The sequence below is a fragment of the Dromaius novaehollandiae genome, chromosome 3 (genome assembly GCF_036370855.1).
Source record: "Dromaius novaehollandiae isolate bDroNov1 chromosome 3, bDroNov1.hap1, whole genome shotgun sequence".
Classification (NCBI taxonomy): Eukaryota; Metazoa; Chordata; class Aves; order Casuariiformes; family Dromaiidae; genus Dromaius; species Dromaius novaehollandiae.
Window position 1 is genome coordinate 1,969,682 of NC_088100.1, and position 22,029 is coordinate 1,991,710.

At 62.7% G+C, this 22,029-nt stretch overlaps 2 protein-coding genes across 6 annotated transcripts; both read left to right on the plus strand.

Annotated features, from left to right (window-relative positions):
* Positions 1 to 423: 423 nt before the first annotated feature.
* Positions 424 to 8,574, plus strand: DNAJC27 (DnaJ heat shock protein family (Hsp40) member C27). Of its 5 annotated transcripts, XR_010388140.1 has the most exons (10): positions 424 to 600; positions 2,319 to 2,401; positions 2,928 to 2,997; positions 3,882 to 4,046; positions 4,496 to 4,618; positions 5,202 to 5,362; positions 6,029 to 6,157; positions 7,363 to 7,505; positions 7,873 to 8,026; positions 8,147 to 8,574. XR_010388140.1 is itself a non-coding variant. In XM_064508240.1 (9 exons), exons 1-9 carry the CDS (start codon positions 514 to 516, stop codon positions 7,908 to 7,910), a joined length of 999 nt encoding a protein of 332 aa, XP_064364310.1. In that variant the 5' UTR covers positions 424 to 513; the 3' UTR covers positions 7,911 to 8,574. The 5 variants fall into 5 exon arrangements, 4 of the variants coding, with proteins under 4 accessions (XP_064364310.1, XP_064364309.1, XP_064364312.1 ...); XM_064508240.1 differs by having other exon boundaries at positions 7,873 to 8,574; XM_064508239.1 differs by having other exon boundaries at positions 7,363 to 8,574.
* Positions 8,575 to 8,909: 335 nt separating this feature from the next.
* On the plus strand, positions 8,910 to 21,979 carry ADCY3 (adenylate cyclase 3). Its single transcript, XM_064508238.1, has 20 exons — positions 8,910 to 11,015; positions 12,280 to 12,429; positions 14,540 to 14,670; positions 14,743 to 14,854; positions 15,101 to 15,228; positions 16,139 to 16,297; positions 16,388 to 16,550; positions 16,630 to 16,764; positions 16,860 to 17,002; positions 17,080 to 17,241; positions 17,341 to 17,428; positions 17,706 to 17,822; positions 18,038 to 18,291; positions 18,388 to 18,469; positions 18,951 to 19,109; positions 19,483 to 19,629; positions 20,065 to 20,178; positions 20,273 to 20,399; positions 20,743 to 20,867; positions 20,954 to 21,979. The coding sequence occupies exons 1-20, from the start codon at positions 10,341 to 10,343 to the stop codon at positions 21,134 to 21,136; spliced, it is 3,354 nt and encodes a 1,117-aa protein (XP_064364308.1). The 5' UTR covers positions 8,910 to 10,340; the 3' UTR covers positions 21,137 to 21,979.
* The last annotated feature ends 50 nt before the right edge of the window (positions 21,980 to 22,029 follow it).

Below are 22,029 nucleotides of genomic sequence, written 5' to 3' on the forward strand. Positions count from 1 at the left end.
GGCCCACAGTCCTCTCCCAGGCTAGGTGAGGGGTGGCCACGGCGCTGTCGCGTCCCCCTCCCGGTGCCTTGGGGGCTGCTCGCAGGTGTGATGCAAACATTGCTCCTTCTTGCCAGGTCCTCAGCGGGCAACGAGGAGCAATTAAAGACGTTATGTGCAACTGGGGTCCCTGGGGATGGCCGGGGGCATCGGCGTGGGCTCCCCACTCCACCCATGCCAGCCCCCCCCGGGGCCCAGGCGTCCGGCCCCCAACTCCCCCCCCCGCCCCTCCCCCCGCCGGGTAACCGTTACGGCCGTTAGACCCGCCCCTTGGCCCCGCCCCCGCGCTCCGGCCCCGCCCCGCCCCGCCCCGCCCCGCCCATCAGGGGAAGGCGGGTGCCGCCGGCTCGCGAGGTCTCGCGAGAATTCGGAAGCCTCGCGCGGCGCGGCCCGGCGCGGCGGAGGGGCGCGGCGGTGCGGCGGCCCCGACCCTCCGCGCCACACCGGCGGCGGGCGGGCCCGTCCCGGCCCGCCATGGAGGCGAATGTGCCGAAGCGGAAGGAGACGCGCAAGTCGCTGCGGATCAAAGTCATCTCCATGGGCAACGCGGAGGTGGGCAAGGTGAGCCGGCAGCTGCGGCGGGCGGTGGGATTGGCGGGCGGGCGCTGACTGACAGCCCGGCGGCTCAATCGGGAGCTCGGCTGCAACGGCCGCGCTGGCAGCGAGCCCGCGGATTGGGCCGCCGCGCAGGACTGCGGCGGCGCGGGAGCCAATCGGCTTCACGCGCGAGCAGCGGGCGCTGTGTGGTGAGCGGCCGGCGGTTGGTGCGCGCCTCGCACCATTCACCCAACGGGCAGGGGAGAGCCGGCGTGACTGACAGTGGCGGGGGCGGGGCTTGCCCTTGGGGCGCGCTCTGATTGGACGGGAGGTGGGGGGTGGGAGCGCTCCGGGGCGGGGCTTCCTGGCTGGTGTCATGGCGGGCTGCGTGGCGGCTGCTGTTAGCGGGGCTCCCTCTTCCCCCGGCGCTGCTGGAGCCGGTGGCCCCGGAGGGGCCCCAGTGGGGCCGGGACATTTGCGCCGCCCTGGCGGGAGGGCGAGGGCCCGCACGCGGCCCCGCTGGAGGCCTCGCCCCATCTCAAGGCCTGTCCGTGCTCCGGGCTCGCCCCTGGCTGCAAGGGCTGGTTCGGTGCTCGGGGGGTGGGTCCAGCCCCTAGGGCCTCCCTCAAGGGCGCCTAGGAGGTGTCTGAGTCAACCCCGCTGCTGACTCCTCAGCTTTGGCCGTAGTCAGGGTTTCATCGGGAGCCCGCCTTCCTCCCGCTGCGGTGAGTGACCCAGCTGTTCCCCAGGACGGCATTTCTCCCCCAGCTGGGTTCCGCTCTGAAGAGCTGCCGGGTTTTTTTGCTAAATAAATCCATTTTTTTCAAACTGCTGATCCCAGGAAGGCTCCTGTGGGGCAGACAGATGCCTCACTGGTGGTGAGGAACTCCAGAAGGATCTTGCAAGACTGAGTGGGCAAAAAGGTGGCAGGTGACGTTCGTCTGTGCGGCATTTATCTATCTGAACGGCAGGTAGCAGCCAGCTCTCTCGCTTTCCCTAAAGAGCATCTCCTCTGCCGTGGTCAGAGGCAGAATAGGCTGGAGGGACCTGGTGCGACCTCGCAGGCACTTCTTATGCAGTCCACTCCAATTGCAGAAATGTTTTTCCTAGCCCTTTGGGAACTGACTCTAATCAGCCCCCTGAATAAACAGCTTGCCCAGGCTATGTGTTTTCTATAGGGGGATAAGCCAGAGTTTCTTGGCGGACCCCTTTGATCTCCAAAGACAAGCTTTAAATTCTGGAATCTCCATTGTAACAAGTGCGATGAATGTGCCTTTGTCTTCCTCTGTGGGAGCCTGTGAGGTAAGAAATGCCTGGGCTGCATGGTGTCCCCTTCAGTGCACCGCAGAGCTGTCTGTGCCATGACTTACAGTGCCATACGTAGCCCTGTATCTTAATTCAGCTTGTCCTTGTCTCCATGTCAGTCACTTGAGCACAATCCTCAGCTCTTTAGTGGGATTTGTCTGGCAGCTCAGGCCCAGGGCTCTGAGGCTCCTTGCCCAAACGGACAAGGAATAACAAATGCTCAGGCAGGGGCTGGGATCCTTTTTTTTTTCTCTGGTAGGAAGAAAACTGTTCTCAGTAAAGGTGGATGGGTTGATTGGTTGGTTTAAGGACTAAGGGCAGAGTTAATGTCTCTGCAGCTATCCAGCAGGCCAGGGGCTGTCGGCAAATTCAGCATTAATGTGAACCCCAGTCCCACGATACGGTACGCTCCTGTTCAGACTCTCCCTCTTTTCCAGAGCTGCATTATAAAGCGCTACTGCGAGAAGAGGTTTGTTCCCAAATACCTGGCGACTATTGGCATCGACTATGGCGTCACGAAGTGAGTACTGCCGTAGGGAGAAGCTGTGACCGCAGGGGGAGCGGGCTGAGCCGCGCGGCCGCGGACAGCAGGCATGGGTCTGCTGCGGCAGACGCTGTCCCCGCAGGGGCGGAGGGAGGACGTGCAGCAACGCCGTCCTCCATCCTGCTGCTCCTGGGCGAGCACGCGCTCCCAGCCAGGCGTGTCAAGGAGCGCGGGGCAGAGATGGGCAGGCGGGTTCTGCGAAGGCTGCTCTGCTTCTGTTACAGTCGCATAATCTGCATTTCACCTTCTTCTGTGTGATGTAGCTCCCCATTGCCACGTTAAATCCAGAGCTGGTGCTGCGCTCCCTGTCTGACTGGCTCTGGGGGCAGGTTTCTGGCCGTTAAACCCCAGTACTCAGAATTTCTTTCTGATTTTCTGGCTCTGATCACCCAGCTCTTTCGCTGCAAAGGGCTGGCAGAGACAGGGGGGTGTTCCTGGGGGGCACAGCCTGTGCAGGGGCTGACGTGGAGCCCTCCTGAGTGTTTCCCACCTCTCCTTTCAGAGTGCAGGTCAGAGATCGAGAGATCAAAGTGAACATCTTCGACATGGCGGGGCACCCATTCTTCTACGAGGTGAGGCAGACCCGGCTCGTGGCGGCGTGCGGAAGGGCTGCCCTCAGCCTGCCCGCTTCAGAAGCGCTGGGCACCTGTCAGCTTTCCACAGCTCTGTCCAAAGTCGGGGTTGAGGGTGGCAAACTTGAGAATACCTTTCTTAGGAGTTTTCCGTGAGGATACACCCCCTTCCTTCCAACCCCGGGCACCGAACGCAGCCAGCACTGGAAAACCCCTGCATCCCTGCGCGCAGTGACCCGCTGCTGCTAGGGGGACGCCGACCACGCCAAAGGGTGCTGCTGTTAGGGGCTGCCGAATCTGGCTGCCGCCACTCCATACCCCCAGGTCCAACCGGTAGAGAGGCCGAGTTGTGTATTCCTGGTACGTGCACACATATACAACCCGTATATACATATACATATGGCCAGAAACAGATTGACCCAGAAACACTCAGTGTTCACACAAATCCAAACAGCACCAACAGCCTCTGATGAGGATGAAGGTCCGTTAGTGGAAAATATGTACGTAAACACAATGTGGATCCCTCCAGTAATTGGGCTTAGGCTCAGTAATCCTGGGAGCTGGCCCGGGATCCCCAGTCCTGGAGCTGCTGGCACCTGCATATGTGAGCCCCCGGGGTGTCACTGCAGCCCTTGGGACCGCTGGCTCTCCTGGGACAGCCCTGGGGGAACCGGGGCTGGGTTGTTGGGGCTCCCTGCCTGCCTTTGTGCCTCTGTGCTCCTCTGCCTGTGTGGAGATGAGCTTTTTGTCACAGGTGCCAGGCAATGATGATCACTCATCTCTGTGCCTGATCCCTTGAGGGCCGGTTTCTGGGGCCGGGCTCTTCTGCCAGTGCTCTCGGCCTGGGTGTCGCTGGTGCCAGCACCCTGCGTTTGTCCTGGCAGGTGAGGAATGAGTTCTACAAGGACACGCAGGGGGTCATCCTGGTCTACGACGTCGGGCAGAAGGATTCTTTCGACGCGCTGGATGCATGGCTGGCTGAGATGAAGCAGGAGCTGGGCCCCCACGGGAATATGGAGAACATTGTCTTTGTTGTCTGTGCGAACAAGGTAGGCCATGCCGAGGAGCTGGGCTGTGGCACAACCCTGATCTCAGGCCCTCTGTGCTCGTTGTGTTCCCAATTTAAGCCCAAGCTATTGAGCTGCAGCAAAAGGCGTGTTGTTGGGTAATAAGGTAGGCTTTCTAAGAGCCAGACCTGTGTTTGAGGAGGACTGGAGACCACATCTCAGCAGGATTTTGAGAACGTTGTAGCCACACATGAATCAGGAAGGGATCTGGTAGACCCAACACTACCTCTGGACTAGACAGACTTTCCAAGGCCTTTTCACTTGTATCTTCTGTGCTTTCGTTCCATGCTGCCTCCTTTTCTTCAAGAGAAACAGCCTCTCCAAACAGGCCCCTTGCCTGCTGTTAGGCAGTCAGCCTCGGAGCTGTGTTCCTCCAGCTGTCACTGCAGACCCGGGCTGTGCTCTGATTTCTCCTTTTTATCCCGGTCTAGATCGACTGCACCAAGCACCGCAGCGTGGATGAAAGCGAGGGGCGGCTCTGGGCAGAGAGCCGGGGCTTTCTTTATTTCGAGACGTCGGCGCAAACAGGAGAAGGGATCAACGAGATGTTCCAGGTAACTTGGGATGAAGGTGATGAGGGTACCGACACCGTACTGAGCTGGAGTTTGATGGCAGCGTATCCTCTGAAGTGCCTGGATCCCACAAAATATTAGGCATCTGTCTGAAAGGTGTCTTCCTAATGAAACACTGCCCTGAGAAAGTGTAACTTTTTAGCTCAAGGTTAGTGCTAGTGCTCCCAGTCCTGAGCTGGCCCTACCATCGCGTTGCTTAGAGCTGATGATCCCTCTCGCTCCGCTGGGAACGCAGTGCAGAGATGCCCGCCTCACCCCTTCACATCCAGCACTGAGCTGGAGTGGATGTGAGACGAGCACAGAGCCACTTAGGGATGGTCTGGCTTCTTCCTCAGCTTGTCCCATGGTCCTGGCATGGACCAGATCTCCTCTTACCTTGGGTATCCCAGCTCCCAAGACCCCCGGCAGTGGGGAATGGGCCATGGATGTTCAGCAGTTGTGCAGATGCTCCCTCTTGCGTCCGATGATGAGCCAGCAGTCAGTGAGGACGGGGGGGCTCAGGGCACCATCGCTGCCTCTGGTTTGGTGCTGATTCCTTCTCACCATCTCCTCCCTGCATCCACAGACCTTCTACTCCGCCATCATCGACCTGTGTGACAACGGCGGGAAGCGTCCCCCGTCCAGCATGGGAGTTGGCTTCACCAAAGAGCAGGCAGATGCCATCCGCAGGATCCGCAACAGCAAGGACAGCTGGGACATGCTGGGGGTCAAACCCGGAGCCACAAGGTGAGGGAGTCCTGGGCATTCACCAGACTATCCATAAACTGCCTGATCCTGCAGCTGCAGGCCGCTTGCGTCTGTGATCTCTCAGTAACCTGCTTGCTGATAAACTCAGTTTATGTAGCAGTCAGGCTCAAGCTGTTTGTACCTAGCCACAAAACTGAGGCAGTGCAAAAGAAACCCTCTGTCCAGAGCACTGCATTTCCCCTTTTAACAGAGAAGCCAGGCTTAAGGCAAGGGAGGAGGGATGAATTTAAGATCTTCAGCCCTGCCAGCTGCCCAGCCATGCCTCTACCCTCCAGGCTGGGCCTTCTCTGGTTACTCGCTGTCAGATATGTTAGCACAGACAGACTTGCCTCCCTCTGGTGATGCCACCCTCTCCGCGGCCCGTCGCCGGAGCCGAGGCGTCTGCCTTGGACTAGACACCAAGGCTTAGAGGGCTGAAGTGATGTGTGACACCTCGGCCCGGAGTGCGTAGGCGGCTCGATGCGAAGCTGAGTCAGGGCGCGCGTGCCCCCACGCTGTCTCCCAGCTTTCTCCTCTCGCAGTGCCAGAGACGCTGCGCACCGAGGCACGTGTCGCAGGCGCGTGTCTGCCGTTGGTGCCTGCGCAGCCGCGCCGGAGAGGGTGGATCTGCTGCTTGGGTGCCCTCAGTCTTGTCTTGTCTCCTAGGGATGAAGTGAACAAAGCCTATCGGAAGCTGGCAGTGCTGCTCCACCCTGATAAGTGCGTGGCTCCCGGCAGCGAGGACGCCTTCAAAGCGGTGGTGAACGCCCGGACCGCGCTTCTCAAAAACATCAAGTAGGGAAAGGAGCTGCCTGAAGCTGGAAACCTTCCCCTCCTCCCCGCTAGCTCCCAGGCAGCCACATGCCCGCGGGGCGCCTCTCTCCTCCTCAGCCCTCCTGCTGGCACGGACACGGATGCTCCCAGCACCGGCTCTGAGAGCCGCATCCGACCCCAATGTGCTTGTGATGTGCCGCAAAGGGGGCAGAGCACCGAGGAGGGGAGAGGGACCTCGGGTCGTGGTTAGCGTAAGCAAGGCAGCACTGCGGAAAGCAGTAAGGCCAGAGCCAGTTTGGTTGCAAGGCTGCGTGGGATGGAAACGGATGAAGGGATATGGGCCAAACCTCAGCCCTATGCCAAAGCGGGGACAAGGGGGCTGTACCCTGGCCCTGAGCCCAGCATGTGACCCAAAAGCTGTTGCCATCGGCGTTGTGCAGTGGTGGATGCTCCAGAGGGGCTCTGTGTTGCTCCGTCCTTCCAGGTTATCCTAAAGCCGCCTTAGCGAGGCTGCCTGGGCTGAAAGCGGCACAGGCACTGCACAACGCTGGTGTGGTCCGGCTCCCCCTTCCTCTGGTAGACACCGAGTGATACTGTTTCTGGCAGCGCGAGGAAAAGGGGGTTGCTTGAGGAAACCTCCACAGAGGGAAACGGGCTTGGAGGAATGTCCCCTTCCTCCCTGGCCTGTCCCCTTGCTCTTCGGGCTGTCATGGTGCCCAGAACAGTCCTTTTGGCCAGGCTTTGGCAGGACCATCTCCGGGCAGGTGACGCCAGCCCCGGTGGGGAGCTGTCCTTGGGTGTAGGTGGCCCTGGCTGTTTGCAGGCAGGATGGAGGTGCTGCCCGAGAGGAGGTAGCTCCGGTCCCAGCGTGGCTGCACACCCCTCCCGTCAGCTCTGCTCTTCCTCCTCTCGGCACCCTCGTCTCCCCAGCTTCGCCCACGCTGCGGATCTGCATGCGGTTGCGTACAGCAGCCAGCTCCGCAGACCTGCTCAAAGGGAGCTGAACCCAGCACTGAGTTACGTCCCTGAGGGGAACTCTTTAGGAATGGTTGCGTAAGGCACCACGCGAGGCTGTGTGTCCGTCTGCCCGCTCGCTTGGCCTTTTGGCTCTCAGGTTTAGGTAAGTGGTGGAGGGAGCATGTTTTCTCCCAACCCTATTTTCTCACAGCAGCGATGTTTCACCCCGCTTTGCAGCGTTACAGGTCTGTTTCTGCCTCGCTCATCAGCAGGTGGGTCCGGGTCGCTCCATCCCAAACACACAGTCACTGTTTTCTCTGGATATTCGTGCTGATACAGAGGGGATCGTCACCGGTCACCCCAAGAAGTGTGTGTGGAAGCTTGAGATCTGGCCATTGCGATGCTGAGAGAGGTCAGAGCTGCCAGGCTTCTAGGAGAGAGCAAACAGCAGCAGATCCCTTTAGGTCCCACAGTTTCAGCAGGACCCCGTTTTATTTCTTTTCTGCTATGTGAGCTTGGCAGGAAAGGACCCAACACTAAGTTATGAAATGAAAGCCACCGAGTGTGTGTTCGTGTGTGTGTGAGAGAGAGGACACTAAGTTATTGAAAGCCACTGAGTGCGTGTGTGTGTGTATCTCCTACCCCTGCCCCAAACGTATCCCATTCAGAAGTGTTTTCTTCTGTGGCCAGTGCAGTTTTCTTTCACTTCAAGGCAGCTTTTCTGTATTGCCTTTTCAAAATGTATAAGAAATCAATAACAGATCCCACCTTTTTGGCAGCAAGCACTGAGGGAACTTCGAAGCGAGCATCATTTTGATCTCTCCCTGGTTTCTGGTGCCAGGCTGCTGGGAGGCAGAAATAAGCTGTCCTGCTGGGAAACACTTTTTGCTTCTCCAGTGTAGAAATATCCAAGGGGAGATGTTGCTACAAAAGGTTAATATTTAAAATAGCTTCATTTATCCTCTGCCGGATGTATTAAAAGCTGGGTCGGGGGAGATGAGCAGGGCGGGCATTGGAGCTGCAGCAAGTTACACTGACAGGATCTTGTTCTAGACACTTCATAGCGCTCCAGAGTTCACTGGAAACCTCCCCCCTTGCCTGGCGAAGGAAACCACTTGATTCTGGCTTCAGACCCATTTTTCTGCACTTTTTTCCACTGAGGAGGGTAGGTAATCCTGCTGCTGAATGGTGCACTTTACTTTGAGGGCGAGATTTCGGTGCCTGGAGTAGTTTAAATGCTGCCTCGGTTCCTGTCGGTCAGGGGCTCTCCAGGTCTGTTGTGCGGTGCCCAGGCTCTCCTTGCAGAAACGCTGTTTGCTCCTCAGGTGACTCTGTCTGCCAGGCTGGGGTTTATCCTGCCTGTTTACAGAGCTAACCGGATGTTTAGCGATGATTGCACACGCATGTCACGTCTAGCGATGCCGGTGACCTTCTAAGTTGTGTTATTTTTATAAATTAAAACCCCCTTTGGAACAAAGGAAGCCCTGTGAGCTGTCCTCTTGCCGTGACTGCCTGCTGTTAATGTTTAATTGCCCTTTGACTCATTTCTCTCCTCCCCAGCCGGGTCTGGCTGAGGCTGGTGGTGAACAACTGCCCTCCAGGGTGATGGTGGTTGTGAATCAGCGCTGCGGGAGCGGGAGCTGGGCTGAGGGAGCGAGGGAAGGAACCAGCCTGGGCGGCGATGCGGGATGCACCTTGCTGCGGCAGGGCCTGCCCGGCCCTCTTGGGGGAACCTGTAAATGCGCAGAGGGAGAGGGTAGCTGTGTCCTTCGGTGCCAATTGTGTGCTTCCTCCCGTCCTCCCCACATCAGGACCCCAAAATGGGGCTCCCTGCGCTCCCCGACTAGAGCTGCTGCCACCTACCAAGGCTGGCGCGATCCAGGCCTCCCTTCCTGCCTCGCGTGAAGAGCGAGTCCTGCCGCCGAGGTGCTCCAGGATCCAGATCCCAACCGGAGCGGGAATTTGCTCTGCATCCCAAAACACAGCTAGGAGATACCGCTGAAGATCTCCGGCATCGGAAAGCCGCAGTATCCGTGCAGCGTGGCCGGAGGCGTTGCGTGCCGCCCATCTCTCAGTTCCCAGTGGAGCCAGCACGCAGGGAGGCCGGGAGGATTTCTGGTCTGGCATGTTGCCCGTGCCATGCGTGACCGTCCGTGTCCATCCTGAGAGCCCACAGCCGCTGCCAGCTCTGCTCCTCGCTGGTACCCTGCCGTACACCCAGGCGGTGCCTGGGAGCTCTCCCACCCCTGAGCTGAGGCTGCCCCTACCCCAGGGTCACTAACCAGTGCCGGTGTCCGGTTTTGGCCTTCGGACCGGTTGACCGGAGCGGGTCACGGCTCTGCTCTTGGCCTTTCCCAAGCGGAGCCTGGCGACAGCCCCGCTCACTTGCCTTCCTCCAGCCGCAGCAGGACCAGCCCCGCGCTCCAGAGAGCTGCGGCTTCGCCGCTCTCATTTGGGTATTAATTACCGCGCGCCAGCAATTACTTGCCCTGGAGAAGCAGCTGAGGTTGCCTCTCCACTCCGCGTCGCAGCCGCGGGCCCGAGGCTGGGGGACGCGCGGGGAGCGACGGCCAAGCATCGTTATCCCTCCAGGTACCGGAGCGGCCTCCTCCCGGGGCGTCTCCGGGCGGGCTGCGCGGATGCTGCGCTTCGGGCCGGGCCGGGGCTGTGCGGGGCCGGGAGGGAAAAACCCCCACCAAGAGGAAAAACCCGGCTGGGTTTTCGCCCGGCTCCGTGTCCCGGCTGCCCCCGCGCAGCGCTCGGCACCGCAAGGGTTACGGCGGTGCGCGGGGGGCGGAGACGCACCGGGGCGCAGCGGCGGCGGCGGCGAGGGGGTCCCGCTCCCGCACCCCCTCCCCGGGGCCGGCTGTGAGTCAGGGCTTCCCCCCCCCGGCGCCGCTGGGTTCGCCTCCCCCCCATCCTTTTATTGCCCTTTATTTATTTTATTTATTTATTTTTTCCGCTTTTGCAACAGGCTCCGGCGGGCTGCGGAGCGGCCGGGCAGGCGCAGCATCGGCCGGGGTAGGGGGGGGGAGGTCGCCCCCCAAATCCGGCTGCCCCCCGAGGAGGGGCGGCGAGGCAGCGCGGCGGTTTTTTCCGCGCCTGGCAGCGCGCAAGGGCCGGGGAGGCAGAGCCCGGCGCGGCGGCGGCCGTCGCCGGTGGCCTCTGGCCCCGCTCGGGGGGCCCGTTCCCGCGGCGCGGGCGATGCCCCGGTGAGCGCCCGTCCCGTCTCTCCAGCAGCGGCAGGATGCCCGGGAACAGGGCGTTCTCGGAGCCCGAGTGCTCGGCCGAGTACTCGGCCGACTACTCGGTGAGCCTGCCGTCGGACCCCGAGCGCGGCGTGGGCCGGACCCACGAGGTGACGGTGCGCAGCTCGGGGCCCTGCCTCTGCCTGCCCCGCTTCATGCGCCTCACCTTCGCGCCCGACTCCCTGGAGACCCTCTACCAGACCTACTTCCGCCGCCAGCGCCGCGAGACCCTGCTGGTGCTGGTGGTCTTCGCCGCCCTCTTCGACTGCTACGTGCTGGCCAGCTGCGCGGCGGCGGCGGCGGCGGAGCGGCTGGCGCCGGCGCTGGCGGCCGCGGCCGGGCTGGCGGCCCAGGCGCTGCTCTTCGCCCTCTGCAAGTTCGGGCTGCTGCCCGAGCGCCCGGCGCGCCGCTTCCTGCCCTACGTCCTCTGGCTGCTCATCCTGGCCCAGCTCTTCTGCTACCTGGGCCTCGACTTCGCCCGCCGCCCCGAGGCCAGCGACACGGTGGGCTGGCAGGCCTTCTTCGTCTTCTCCTGCTTCATCACGCTGCCGCTGCGCCTGGCGCCCATCGTGCTCCTCGCCGCCCTCTCCTGCGGCGTCCACACCCTGGTGCTGGGCGTCACCGTGGCCCAGCGGCACCAGGACGCTCTCGACCAGGGCGCCTTGCTGCGACAGGTAGGGAGGGGGGCGCCGGGGAAGGGAGGGGGGCGCGTGGTGCGGCATCTTCTCCCGTGGACCACCACGAGGTCCGTCCCCACCTCCTAAACCCCTGCGAGCACCTACCCGCCTGCAGCAGCCGGGGCTGCGGTGCGGCCCCCCCCGGGGAAACCGAGGCACGGAGAGCGGCAGGAGCGGCCGCCTCCGTTGTGCCGGTTTCCTCCCGAATTGCCAAAATGGCCATGTTTAGCAGGAGCCTGGCAGGAGCCCAGATCGGGCCTTCTCTTGGCTTCCCCAAAACAGGCGTTTCATGGGGGGGGGGCAAGCACCGAGGGGCGCCCACAGCCAGGCGACTGCCGCATCCCACCATCCTCGGGCGGGGATGGAGGCCGGCATGATTTGGGGCAATTTGGGTGTTTCTTTGCAAAAAAACAGGCTGCAAACAGCCTGGAAGGATGGAATATGCGGGGCGGCCGGGAGGCTCCCGCGGAGCCGCGGGGGAAAAGGATGCTGCTGGAAGTACGTTCGCTCGCCCCGTTAATTATTTGCATTACGTGGGAGGATGCTAACGAAACCGGTGATGCTCTGGTCCAGGGCCCTGCTGCAAAACGCTCGCGGCAAGGATAGGCGACGGGCCCCACCGGTTTGCACCCCCCCCAGCGAAGCCCTGCCGAGAAATCCTCGTGCAACGGGTGCTTTCCCAGGTTTTGCTCCCAAGTCGGGATGCAAACGTTATGCCTGGCTGGTGGGAAAGCTCTTGCTTGCAGCCAGGGTTTGGATGCAAGCGGGATTCGATCTCTTGGCTCCGGGGCGACACCGGCTTTCCCACGGATGCAGCGGGCGAAGCGGAGCCGAAACGCCCCCGTGCATCCCGGCGGAGGGGCTGATCCCCCCCCAGCCCCGCGCCGCGTTGATGATTTCCGTGGTACGGCGAGTCCGGGGCCGGGAAAAACCTTGGCAACGCGCCGTCGCCTCCGTCTCCGCCCGCTGCCAAAGAGGAACATGACGTCCAGAAATAAACACCGGGCGCTTTATTACGGCGGGCGCCCGCCCGGCTCCCGCGGGGCCGGCTATGAATAGCCAGAGCCGATCCGGCTCAGCCGGGGGGGGGGGGGTAGGGAGAAATGCCGGGTACCGGCACCCTTCGGATGTGGCCCGTTGCCGTGACAACCGGGAGGCTGCTGGGGGGGGGTTCATCCTTCTCCTTTCCAGCCTAAACAACCCGAATTCTCGCAGCGGCCCCTCGCCGGGCAGCTCACCGCCCCCCGCTCTGCCCCCGCAGCTCCTGTCCAACGTTGCCATCTACCTGTGCGCCATCACGGTGGGCACCATGTCCTACTACATGGCCGACCGCAAGCACCGCAAGGCCTTCCTCGAGGCGCGCCAGTCGCTCGAGGTCAAGCTCAACCTGGAGGAGCAGAGCCAGCAGCAGGTAGGAGCCGGCGCCGGGCTGCAAACCCCCCTCCCCGGGAGCCGAGCGGGGAAATGCAATCGTCCCTTTGCACCCGTGTCCCCGCTCCAGGACCCCCCCGGCACCGCCGCGTTGGCCCAAGGCCGTTAAAACGCCTCGTTTTTTTCCGCAGCCGGCGCCTGGTTATGAGCTCGGCTAATTTTAGCGCCTTATCTGGGGCCTCTCCGCCGGCTCCCGGCTCTTATCTATCTGCTCCATTCGCCGCCGGCAATTTGCTCCCAATGGCAACGGGGACACGTGCCCGGCTGGGGCCACCCGCTCGCTTTCTGCAGCCCGTCTCTCGCCGCGGATTTTTGCCGCCGGCTTTTCCACCAGCCGGTGGAAAGCCCGGGAGCTTGCGGAGCAATCAGAGCAAATAACCCCGATTTGGGGTTATTAAGCTCTGCCACGAGCCCTCTCGGCCGCCCCGGCGATCGAACCGGCTCCTTTCCCGGGTCTTGCGCCGTCGGGGCCCTGGGGACAGGGCTGCACGCCATTCCCTGGCCGCTTGGGTAAAAAAAAGGGGCAGAGTTAAGGTTTTTCCCAGGGATTCGGATACAAATCTGGACAGAGTTAAGGTTAACGGGGTTCCCATCGTGCTGCTGAGTTACTAAACCGGCCCCTTTGGGTGCTCCGGGTGGGAGCTGCTCTGCCAAAGCAGATTTTGCAGCACTCCTGCGGGTAGCTGGGGGGCACCGGCCCCTTTCCCACCGGGAAAATCCTCGGCATCACCTGGGAAAAGGGGAAAGGGCTGCTGAAGGCAGCGCCTGGCATCCCCGGCACCAAGCATCCAGCATCGCCAGCAGGGACCGGGTTGCCATGGCAGCCCCAGCCGCCATCCCGCGCTGGCGGTGGCGGCGGGGAGACGGATGCCGGCGACTTTTCCGCGGGTTTTGTGCCAAAGCCGGGGGTGGGATGGGGCCAGGCGCCCCGGCCTGAGCCCACCGGCACCCGGCAGCGGTCCTTGGGCACCCGCAGCCGCCGCGGGGCCCCGGGCGGTGCCTCCAGGCCGGCGCGATGCCCGTGACGTGGCTGGCCGTGCCCGGCGGGGTCATTAGCTGTAATGAAATTATTTGGCTCCCGCTGGAAAAGGCAGCTCTCCGGGCAACCGCTTTCCCTTCTCGCTCTGTTTTCACCACTTTTTTTAGCCCTGCTCGTTTCCCAGGAGGAAATACCGCGTTTTAGTGCCGCGTAGCATCGCTGGCGCCTCTGCCCTTTGCTCCGGGGCTGCAAAAACGCAGCAGCAAGGCGCTTTCCCACAGCCCCCCGGGCTGATGCCCGGCACGTTCGTGACATGAGTGTCTGCAGGAGCAGATCCCCTAGCCCGAGCGCTCGCTGTTTTGATTACAAGCAATGCCCAGCGGCGAGCAAAGTGCCGCTGGGAGCGACGCCACGTCTCCGGTGCGCACGCTCGCTGCGTGGGGAGAAGCGCTCCGGCCTCGCGCGCGGCTCCTTCCCCATGGCCTGACCCTCTGCCTGCGCCCCGGGGTTTCACGGGGCTGGGCCAGCCCTGGCAGAGAGGCCGCGAGAGCTTGGAAACGTCACTGCGCCTCTCTCCTTCCTTGCGGGGAGGGAAGTCCTCAGACTATGCGACATGCACCATCCATTTGCATTGTGCGCTAACACCTGCACTAACACCTGCATTTGCATCGTGCACTTCACCGTGCATTTACACCGTGCGTTTACACTGCACGTTTGCAGTGTGCACTTACTTCTATGCATTTACGCCGTGCATTTACACCGTGCATTTACCCTGTGCATTTGCAGTGTGCACTTACTTCTGTGCATTTGCACCGTGCATTTACACTGCACATTTACACTCTGCATTTGCAGTATGCACTTACTTCTGTGCATTTACGCCGTGCATTTACGCCGTGCACTGTGCATTTGCACCTTGCGTTGCACCACGGCTTTGCACCGCAGCCCTGCGCCTCGTTCCCTCGCGGGGGAGGCTGAAGGCTGGGGCTGGCCAAGCTCCTGCTTCCTCTGTTTTGGGGGGGAGGATGGCCTAAAACACCCCAAACTCCGAAGAAACGGGGAGGTGGGAAGGCCGCGGTGCCGGAGCGGCGCCAACCCGTCCCCGTCTCCCCAGGAGCGCCTGATGCTCTCCATCCTGCCCAAGCACGTGGCGGACGAGATGCTGAAGGACATGAAGAAGGACCCCAGCCAGAAGGAGATGCAGCAGTTCAACACCATGTACATGTACCGGCACGAGAACGTCAGGTAGGGCTGCGGCTCGGCCGAGGCGGCGGCACCGCGTTGGCGGCGGCGGGCGCTGACGCCGGCTCCCCGCAGCATCCTCTTCGCCGACATCGTGGGCTTCACCCAGCTGTCGTCGTCCTGCAGCGCCCAGGAGCTGGTGAAGCTGCTCAACGAGCTCTTCGCCCGCTTCGACAAGCTGGCGGCGGTGAGGCCGTGCTGTCCGGGGGGGCCGCGCTGTCCGGGGGGGGCCGCGGTGCCCTGGGACGCTGCCGGCGGCTGCAAAAAGCAGCTTGCAGCGGGGTGAAGCCGGGGCAGGCTGGAAAGCTGCCGGCCGCCCTCCGGGGACGCGGGAGGGGAATGGAAAAATGAGTTTATTTGCGTTCCCCCCCCCGGGAAAGGACCGGGGAGCTGAGCCGGGGGGGGGCTGACGTCTTGGGCCCCCCCTCTGCAGAAGCACCACCAGCTGCGCATCAAGATCCTCGGCGACTGCTACTACTGCATCTGCGGGCTGCCCGACTACCGCGAGGACCACGCCGTCTGCTCCATCATGATGGGGCTGGCCATGGTGGAGGCCATCTCGTAAGGGCACCTCGCCCCCTCCACCCTGCCCCACTGCGCGTGTCGGCCAGGTCGAATTGCTCTTCTCGGGGGGCTTGGCCTGGTGTCGGTCTTGGTTATTTGGTGCTATTTTCAAGGTTAAATTCCTCCCCCCCCTTGTTGTGTGTTGCTTGGCATCACCCCTGGTTTTTTGGTGCTATTTGCAAGGCTGAATTTCTTCCCTTGGTGTGCTCCTTGCCTGGCATCGTTCTTGGTTATTTGGTGCTATTTGCAAGGTTAAAATTCCCCCCCTCGTTGTTCATTGCCTGGCATCACCCCTGGGTTATTTGATGCTGTTTGCAAGGTTGAATTCCCCCCCGATGTTGTGCATTGCTTGACATCGCCCTCAGTTATTTGGTGCTATTTGCAAAGTTAAATTTCCCCTCTCGGTGTGCCTTGCCTGGCATCAGTCTGTCTTGGTTATTTGGTGCTATTTTCAAGGTTAAATCCCCCCTCTTGTTGCACATTGCTTGGCATGACCCCCGGTTATTTGATGCTATTTGCAAGGTTGAATTTCCCCCCATGTTGTGCATTGCTTGACATCACCCCCCGGTTATTTGATGCTCTTTGCAAGGTTAAATTCCCCCCCCCCCCCCCTTGTTGCACATTGCCTGGCATCACCCCAGGTTATTTGGTGCTATTTTCAAGGTTAAATTCCCCCCCCTTGTTGTGCATTGCCTGGCGTCCCCCCCGGTTATTTGGTGCTCCAGGGAAGAGCTGCGAGCGCGGGCAGAGGTTCCCACGCCCCGGCACCGCGTTGCAGCTCCGCGCCGGGCTCCTCGCAGCCCGAAACGGGTCATTTTTGGGGCCGGGACGCACCGGGCGGCTCGGGGACCCGGGCTGAAAGCGGGGTGGGGGGGCTGCCGCCGGCGTCAGCCTCTGGCCCCCGCAGCTACGTGCGCGAGAAGACGCGGACGGCGGTGGACATGCGCGTGGGGGTGCACAGCGGCACGGTGCTGGGCGGCGTGCTGGGCCAGAAGCGCTGGCAGTACGACGTCTGGTCCACCGACGTCACCGTGGCCAACAAGATGGAGGCGGGGGGCATCCCGGGGTGAGTCGCCGTTTCGGGGCGGGTTTTTTGGAGGTTTTTTGGGGGTTTTTTGGAGAGTTTTCTCAACCCGGCTTTGCGGGCGCCCCGCAGGCGCGTGCACATCTCCCAGAGCACCATGGACTGCCTGAGGGGCGAGTTCGAGGTGGAGCCGGGCGAGGGCGGCTCGCGCTGCGACTACCTGCAGGAGAAGGGCATCGTCACCTACCTGGTGGTGGTCCCCAAGCCGCCGCTGCGCAACGGCATCAACGGGGTGGTGAGCGGGGCGCCGGCGGGGTGGAGGGGTGGCGCGGCGGCGGCGTGGTGGCACCTCGGCTGCACCGTCCTCCTTGCAGAAGCTGTCGCTGACCTCGTCCCACGGCGGGTCCCCGCTGCCGGGCGACGCCGCGGAGCCCAACGGCAGCGCCGGCGGAGCCGAGGAGCCCGACGAGCCCGACGCGGCGGCCCCGGGCGCCGAGGAGGAAGGCGAGGTGCGGGCGGAGGAGGAGGAGGAGGAGGCGGCGGCGGCGCAGGCCGTGCCGGTCCCCGCGGTGCCAACGCGCGCCTCCCCGCTCTGCCCGGCCAGGCGGTGAAGCCCTCCTTCCCCAACCCGCGGCGGCGGCTGCGGCTGCGCGACCTGGCCGAGCGGGTCATCGACGCCTCCCAGAACGAGCAGGAGCTCAACAAGCTGCTCAACGAAGCCCTGCTGGAGCGCGAGTCCGTCCAGGCGTAAGTCGCCCCGGCCTCTCACCCAGCATCCCACCACCCCGAGGGGGCCCGGCGGGCGCTGACGGTGTCGCCGGCAGGTCCAAGGGGAAGAGCACCTTCCGCCTCTCCATGCGCTTCATCGACCCCGAGATGGAGACGCGCTACTCGGTGGAGAAGGAGAAGCAGAGCGGGGCGGCCTTCAGCTGCTCCTGCGTGGTCCTCTTCTTCACCGCCCTGGTGGAGATCTGCATCGACCCCTGGTAAGGCGGGCGAGGGGGGTCCAGCCGGTGGGACCGGGGTCCGGCCGGCCCCCCGGGGCTTCGAGCACGTCCCCACCCTCCCCTCCATGCTCTCTGCAGGCTGGTGGCCAACTACGTGACGTTCGTGGTGGGGGAGATCCTGCTGCTCATCCTGACCGTCTGCTCCCTGGCTGCGATTTTCCCCAGGGTAAGAGCCCGGCGGGCCGCATCCTGGGTGGTGCTGAGCCCTCACCATGCCAAAGGGGCTCAGTGCGGTGAGCTGTGCCCGTGCACATCTCCCTCACCTTCATAGCTCCAGCCGGGTGGGGATGGTGGGTGATGCCTCCATGCTTGGCTGCCTGCAGGCTCAGGATGATGCTATGGTTTTCCGGGTGGCCGGTTGCCTTCGCACGGTGGTGAAGAGGTCCATGTGGTTGGACACGGGCCATCTCCTGCCCGGACAAACGCCTCTCCTCTCCCCGTAGGTCTTTCCCAAAAAGCTCGTGGCCTTTTCCACGTGGATCGACCGGACCCGCTGGGCGCGCAACACCTGGGCCATGGCAGCGATCGTCATCGTGACCATGGCTGACATCGTGGACATGGTGAGACGCCTCCAGGCACGGAGCATCCTTCCTTGTCCCGCGGTGAGGGAGGGATGGCACCTCCCAGGGTCCCGGCACATGGCCGTGAGCATGGCTGCAACACCGCTCGCGCCCTGGTGCCTAACGCCTTTGGGGAGACCCATAACTGTGCCCAGCTCCGTGCGTCGCCCATCGTTCCCGGGCATCCCGTGCTCACCTTGCGCTCCGGCCCCCAGCTCAGCTGCCAGCAGGACTACGCCGGGTTCGGCAACGGGACGGTGCCGCGGGCGGGCGGCTGCGGCGAGCAGCCCAAGTACTACAGCTACATCGCCGTGCTGGCCCTGGTGGCCACCATCATGCTGGTGCAGGTCAGCCACATGGTCAAGCTGACCCTCATGGTGCTCATCACCGGGGCGACTGGCACCGTCAACATCTACGCCTGGGAGCACCTCTTCGACCAGTACGACCGGCGGCGGGGCCAGCACAGCGGGTAAGGGGCCGTGGGGTGTGCGATGGGACACGGGGACAGCCGGGCGCTGGGGACAGCTCATGGCCCACCCACGCCTCACTGACATCTCCCCGGCAGGGCCGTGCTGGTGCCCTCCAAGTACTCCATGACGGCGATGATCTTCGTGGTGATGCTCAGCTTCTACTACTTCTCCCGCCATGTGAGTGCTGCGGCCCCCGCTCCCCTCCCAAGGTCTGTGGTGGGATTGCCTCCGTCCTGTGGGAACCTTCCTGGCCACGTCCTGCCCCATGTCTTCCCTTGTGTCTTCTGCACCCGTCGAGGGTTTGCCCCTGGTGGTGGGAAAGCTCTCCTCTCCAGTGATGCCCTGGACCACTCCGTGTAGCTCACCAGCTTGCAAAGCTGCCCCGGTTTCCCATGCCAGGACAGCACCAGGGTGGCCCCATGCCTGTGCCCACCCTGGGGACATCACGGTGCAGCTCCCCCAACCTCCCCAACCCCACCCTTGGAGCAGGTCTTGTGGCTCCCATCACGGTTTGACCTTGTCCCTGAGCCGCCCTCCAGCACATCTCCACACCCGGGACAGCCCCGTGCCAGCTGGGATGCTCCCATTCTCAGGAGAAGTCCTCACAGCTGGGGAGCTCCCAGTTGCACTGCAACACCCTTCTCCTTCCCGTCTGCAGGTGGAGAAGCTGGCCAGGACCCTCTTCCTCTGGAAGATCGACGTCCACGACCAGAAGGAGCGGGTCTACGAGATGAGGCGCTGGAACGAGGCCCTCGTCACCAATATGCTGCCCGAGCACGTGGCCCGGCACTTCCTGGGCTCCAAGAAGCGGGACGAGGTGAGGGGATGAGGGGGAGGCGGACACCGGTTCCCCACAGCCACAGGCACCTGGGGCGATGCAGCCTGGTCCCACGAGCGGGGGCTGCTGTGGGGGTCCCTCAGCATCATGGTAAAACTTAGCGATTTGCCCCAGTTTTTGGTGCATGACTTCCAGATCCTGCCAGATCTGTTGGACTTGTCTAGGGCTCCAACTGGGCATCGATGGTTGGAGGAAGGTGACATCTTTTGCCAGGGCAGAAGAGGCCTACAGGGCACCCTCATTTTTTTTCCATGCATGCCAAGATGAACCGGTGGCTTGGGGTGCTTTGTGGGAAGGTTTGGGTTTGCTGGTGGTGCTGGTTTCACGCTCCCAGCTGCTGTGCCATCCTCAGGAGCTGTACAGCCAGTCCTATGACGAGATCGGCGTCATGTTTGCCTCCCTCCCCAACTTCGCCGACTTCTACACGGAGGAGAGCATCAACAACGGGGGGATCGAGTGCCTGCGGTTCCTCAACGAGATCATCTCCGACTTCGACGCGGTGAGTCAGGGCTGCTCTTGGCCAACATCTACTGCAGGGCTCATCTGGGTGTCTCCTGCCATCCTGTCCCGCTTGTGCCATCATGTCCATCCCAACCAGGACCCATCCCAACTGCCCCAGGGATGCTGTGGCCTGGGCTAAGCCCTATCTGGGGATGGGCACGTTGGCCTAGGTTACGCCATGCCCTGGCGGCAGTGTCCTGGGGTACTGTTGGTCCTGCAGAAGGACGTGGTGAGTCTCAAGGCGAGGAAGCAGCCCATGGGAGCCTGCACCAGTGCCAGGCTGCATGGCCGGGACTCGGCCAGACCTTCCCTTCCTCTATCCTGGGGCAGGGGGACCTGGTGTTCCCACCCCGTGGTCCCTGGGACTCCGTGTCCCTGTCCTGTCCCACTGCCATGGCCCCGGGGTGCCTGAGGGTTGGTCTCCGTGGCCCAGCTCCTGGACGAGCCCCAGTTCCGGTGCATCACCAAGATCAAAACCATCGGCAGCACCTACATGGCTGCTTCCGGAGTGACCCCCGACGCCAACGCCAACGGCTACACCACCAAGGTAAGGGGGTCCCGGGGGCCGGCAGGCACCACCGTGGCATGGCAAGGAGGGTGGACGAGGAGGGCGAGCATGCCTGACCCCACCGTCCTTGCAGAAGGAGACCCTCTCGGACAAGGAGCGATGGCAGCACTTAGCCGACCTGGCCGACTTTGCCTTAGCCATGAAGGTGACGCTGATGAACATCAACTACCAGTCCTTCAACAACTTCATGCTGCGCATAGGCAAGTCTGGCTGTGGGGAAGGGGGTGAAGGCCTCCGGGCACCCCTCGGGAGGCCAGGGCAGGGCCTTCCTCTGCGCCCCTCGTCCCTCCTACCCTCATCTTCCTCCAAGCAGAGGGACATGTGGCAGCAGCTGGAATTTAGAGACGTGGTTGCAGCTGCTGGCGTTGGGGTTGGGTGACTTCCCTGCCCTGGACAGGCTGCCCTAAACCACCTTGGGCAGGGGGTAGTGGGGGCAGAGCCCACCTGCAGACCCCACCAGGGCTTCTCGGGTGTGGGTTCATGTGGGGCGTCCCGTCCGTGCCACCCCGAGCGCGGGGGTGACGTCCGGCCGCCCTCGCGCAGGCATGAACAAGGGGGCCGTGCTGGCGGGCGTGATCGGCGCCCGCAAGCCGCACTACGACATCTGGGGCAACACGGTCAACGTGGCCAGCAGGATGGAGTCCACCGGCGTGATGGGGAACATACAGGTGGGTGACAACCCTGCGCGGAGACCCGATTTCGGAGGCCGGGCATGGATGTCCCTGGTCTCCCCTCGCGTCCGCTTGTCCCGCAGGTGGTGGAGGAGACCCACCTCATCCTGAAGGAGTACGGCTTCCGCTTCGTGCGCCGCGGGGCCATCTACGTCAAGGGCAAAGGGGAGCTGCTCACCTTCTTCCTCAAGGGCCGGGAGAAGCAGGGCTCCTTCGTCAACGGCTCCTCCGTCACCCTGCCCCACCAGGTGGTGGACAGCTCGTGAGGGCCCAGGCGTCCTGCGCCTGCCAGGGAACACAGCCACCGCCTCCCCGGCGCGGAGGGGAGACGGCTCCGAGTGCCTGCCGCTCGCGCCGCGCGGCCGCCCGCCGACGTCCGCATCGGAAACCGAACTCGAGAAACCGACCCCCCTCACGCCATCCTTCCCCACCCGCTCCCCCCGCCGCGGTTCCCAGGAGGGGGATTTGCTCCGTTTCGTCTGCGCGGAAGGGAGATGCGCGGCCTCCGGAGGGTGCGGGGCGGACGGCCGTGCCGTCGGCCCGACGTCCGAGTAGCGTCGCGGGCCCGACCGCCGCGGAGCGCTTGGCGCGAGGAGATCCAAACTCAGGGCCGGAGGGGAAGACGCCACGTCTCTGCCGCGTGCCGGGAGCGGTAGTTAAAAAGCGGGAGCGTTCGGGGTTCGCTGTTAGTTCATACGAAGTTCATCCTCGCCACAAGCCGCTGTAGTTAGCAGAGCCGGGGGCAAGAGAGAGCGCGTCGCCTTTGGTTCGGAGGAGAAGAAAAAGAAAACAATATTGTGTATTTCAGATATATAAATATATATATTATATATATATAAAAGAACAGATTGACATTTATATTTTTAACTGTGACCATCCGCTCCCCGCGACGGGGCTCTCTCTCGGCCTGATGCTGCCTCGCACACGCTGTGGTCGGCTGCTGTCACTTTGCTGTTGCTTGACGGAGGAGAGGACTGGGGAGCGGCCCAGGAGAGGACTGTTTTTTCGATGCCTTCACCCAATACTGTCAGGGCCGGAGGGAGAAGGGAGGCACACACAGAGTGTAATTACGCCACTAGTTTCTTGAATAGAAGCGGTTGAATTTCAAAGCCTGAGTCTACGTCTGCTCTGTTGCGGGTTGTGGCTTGGCCCCCGTTTG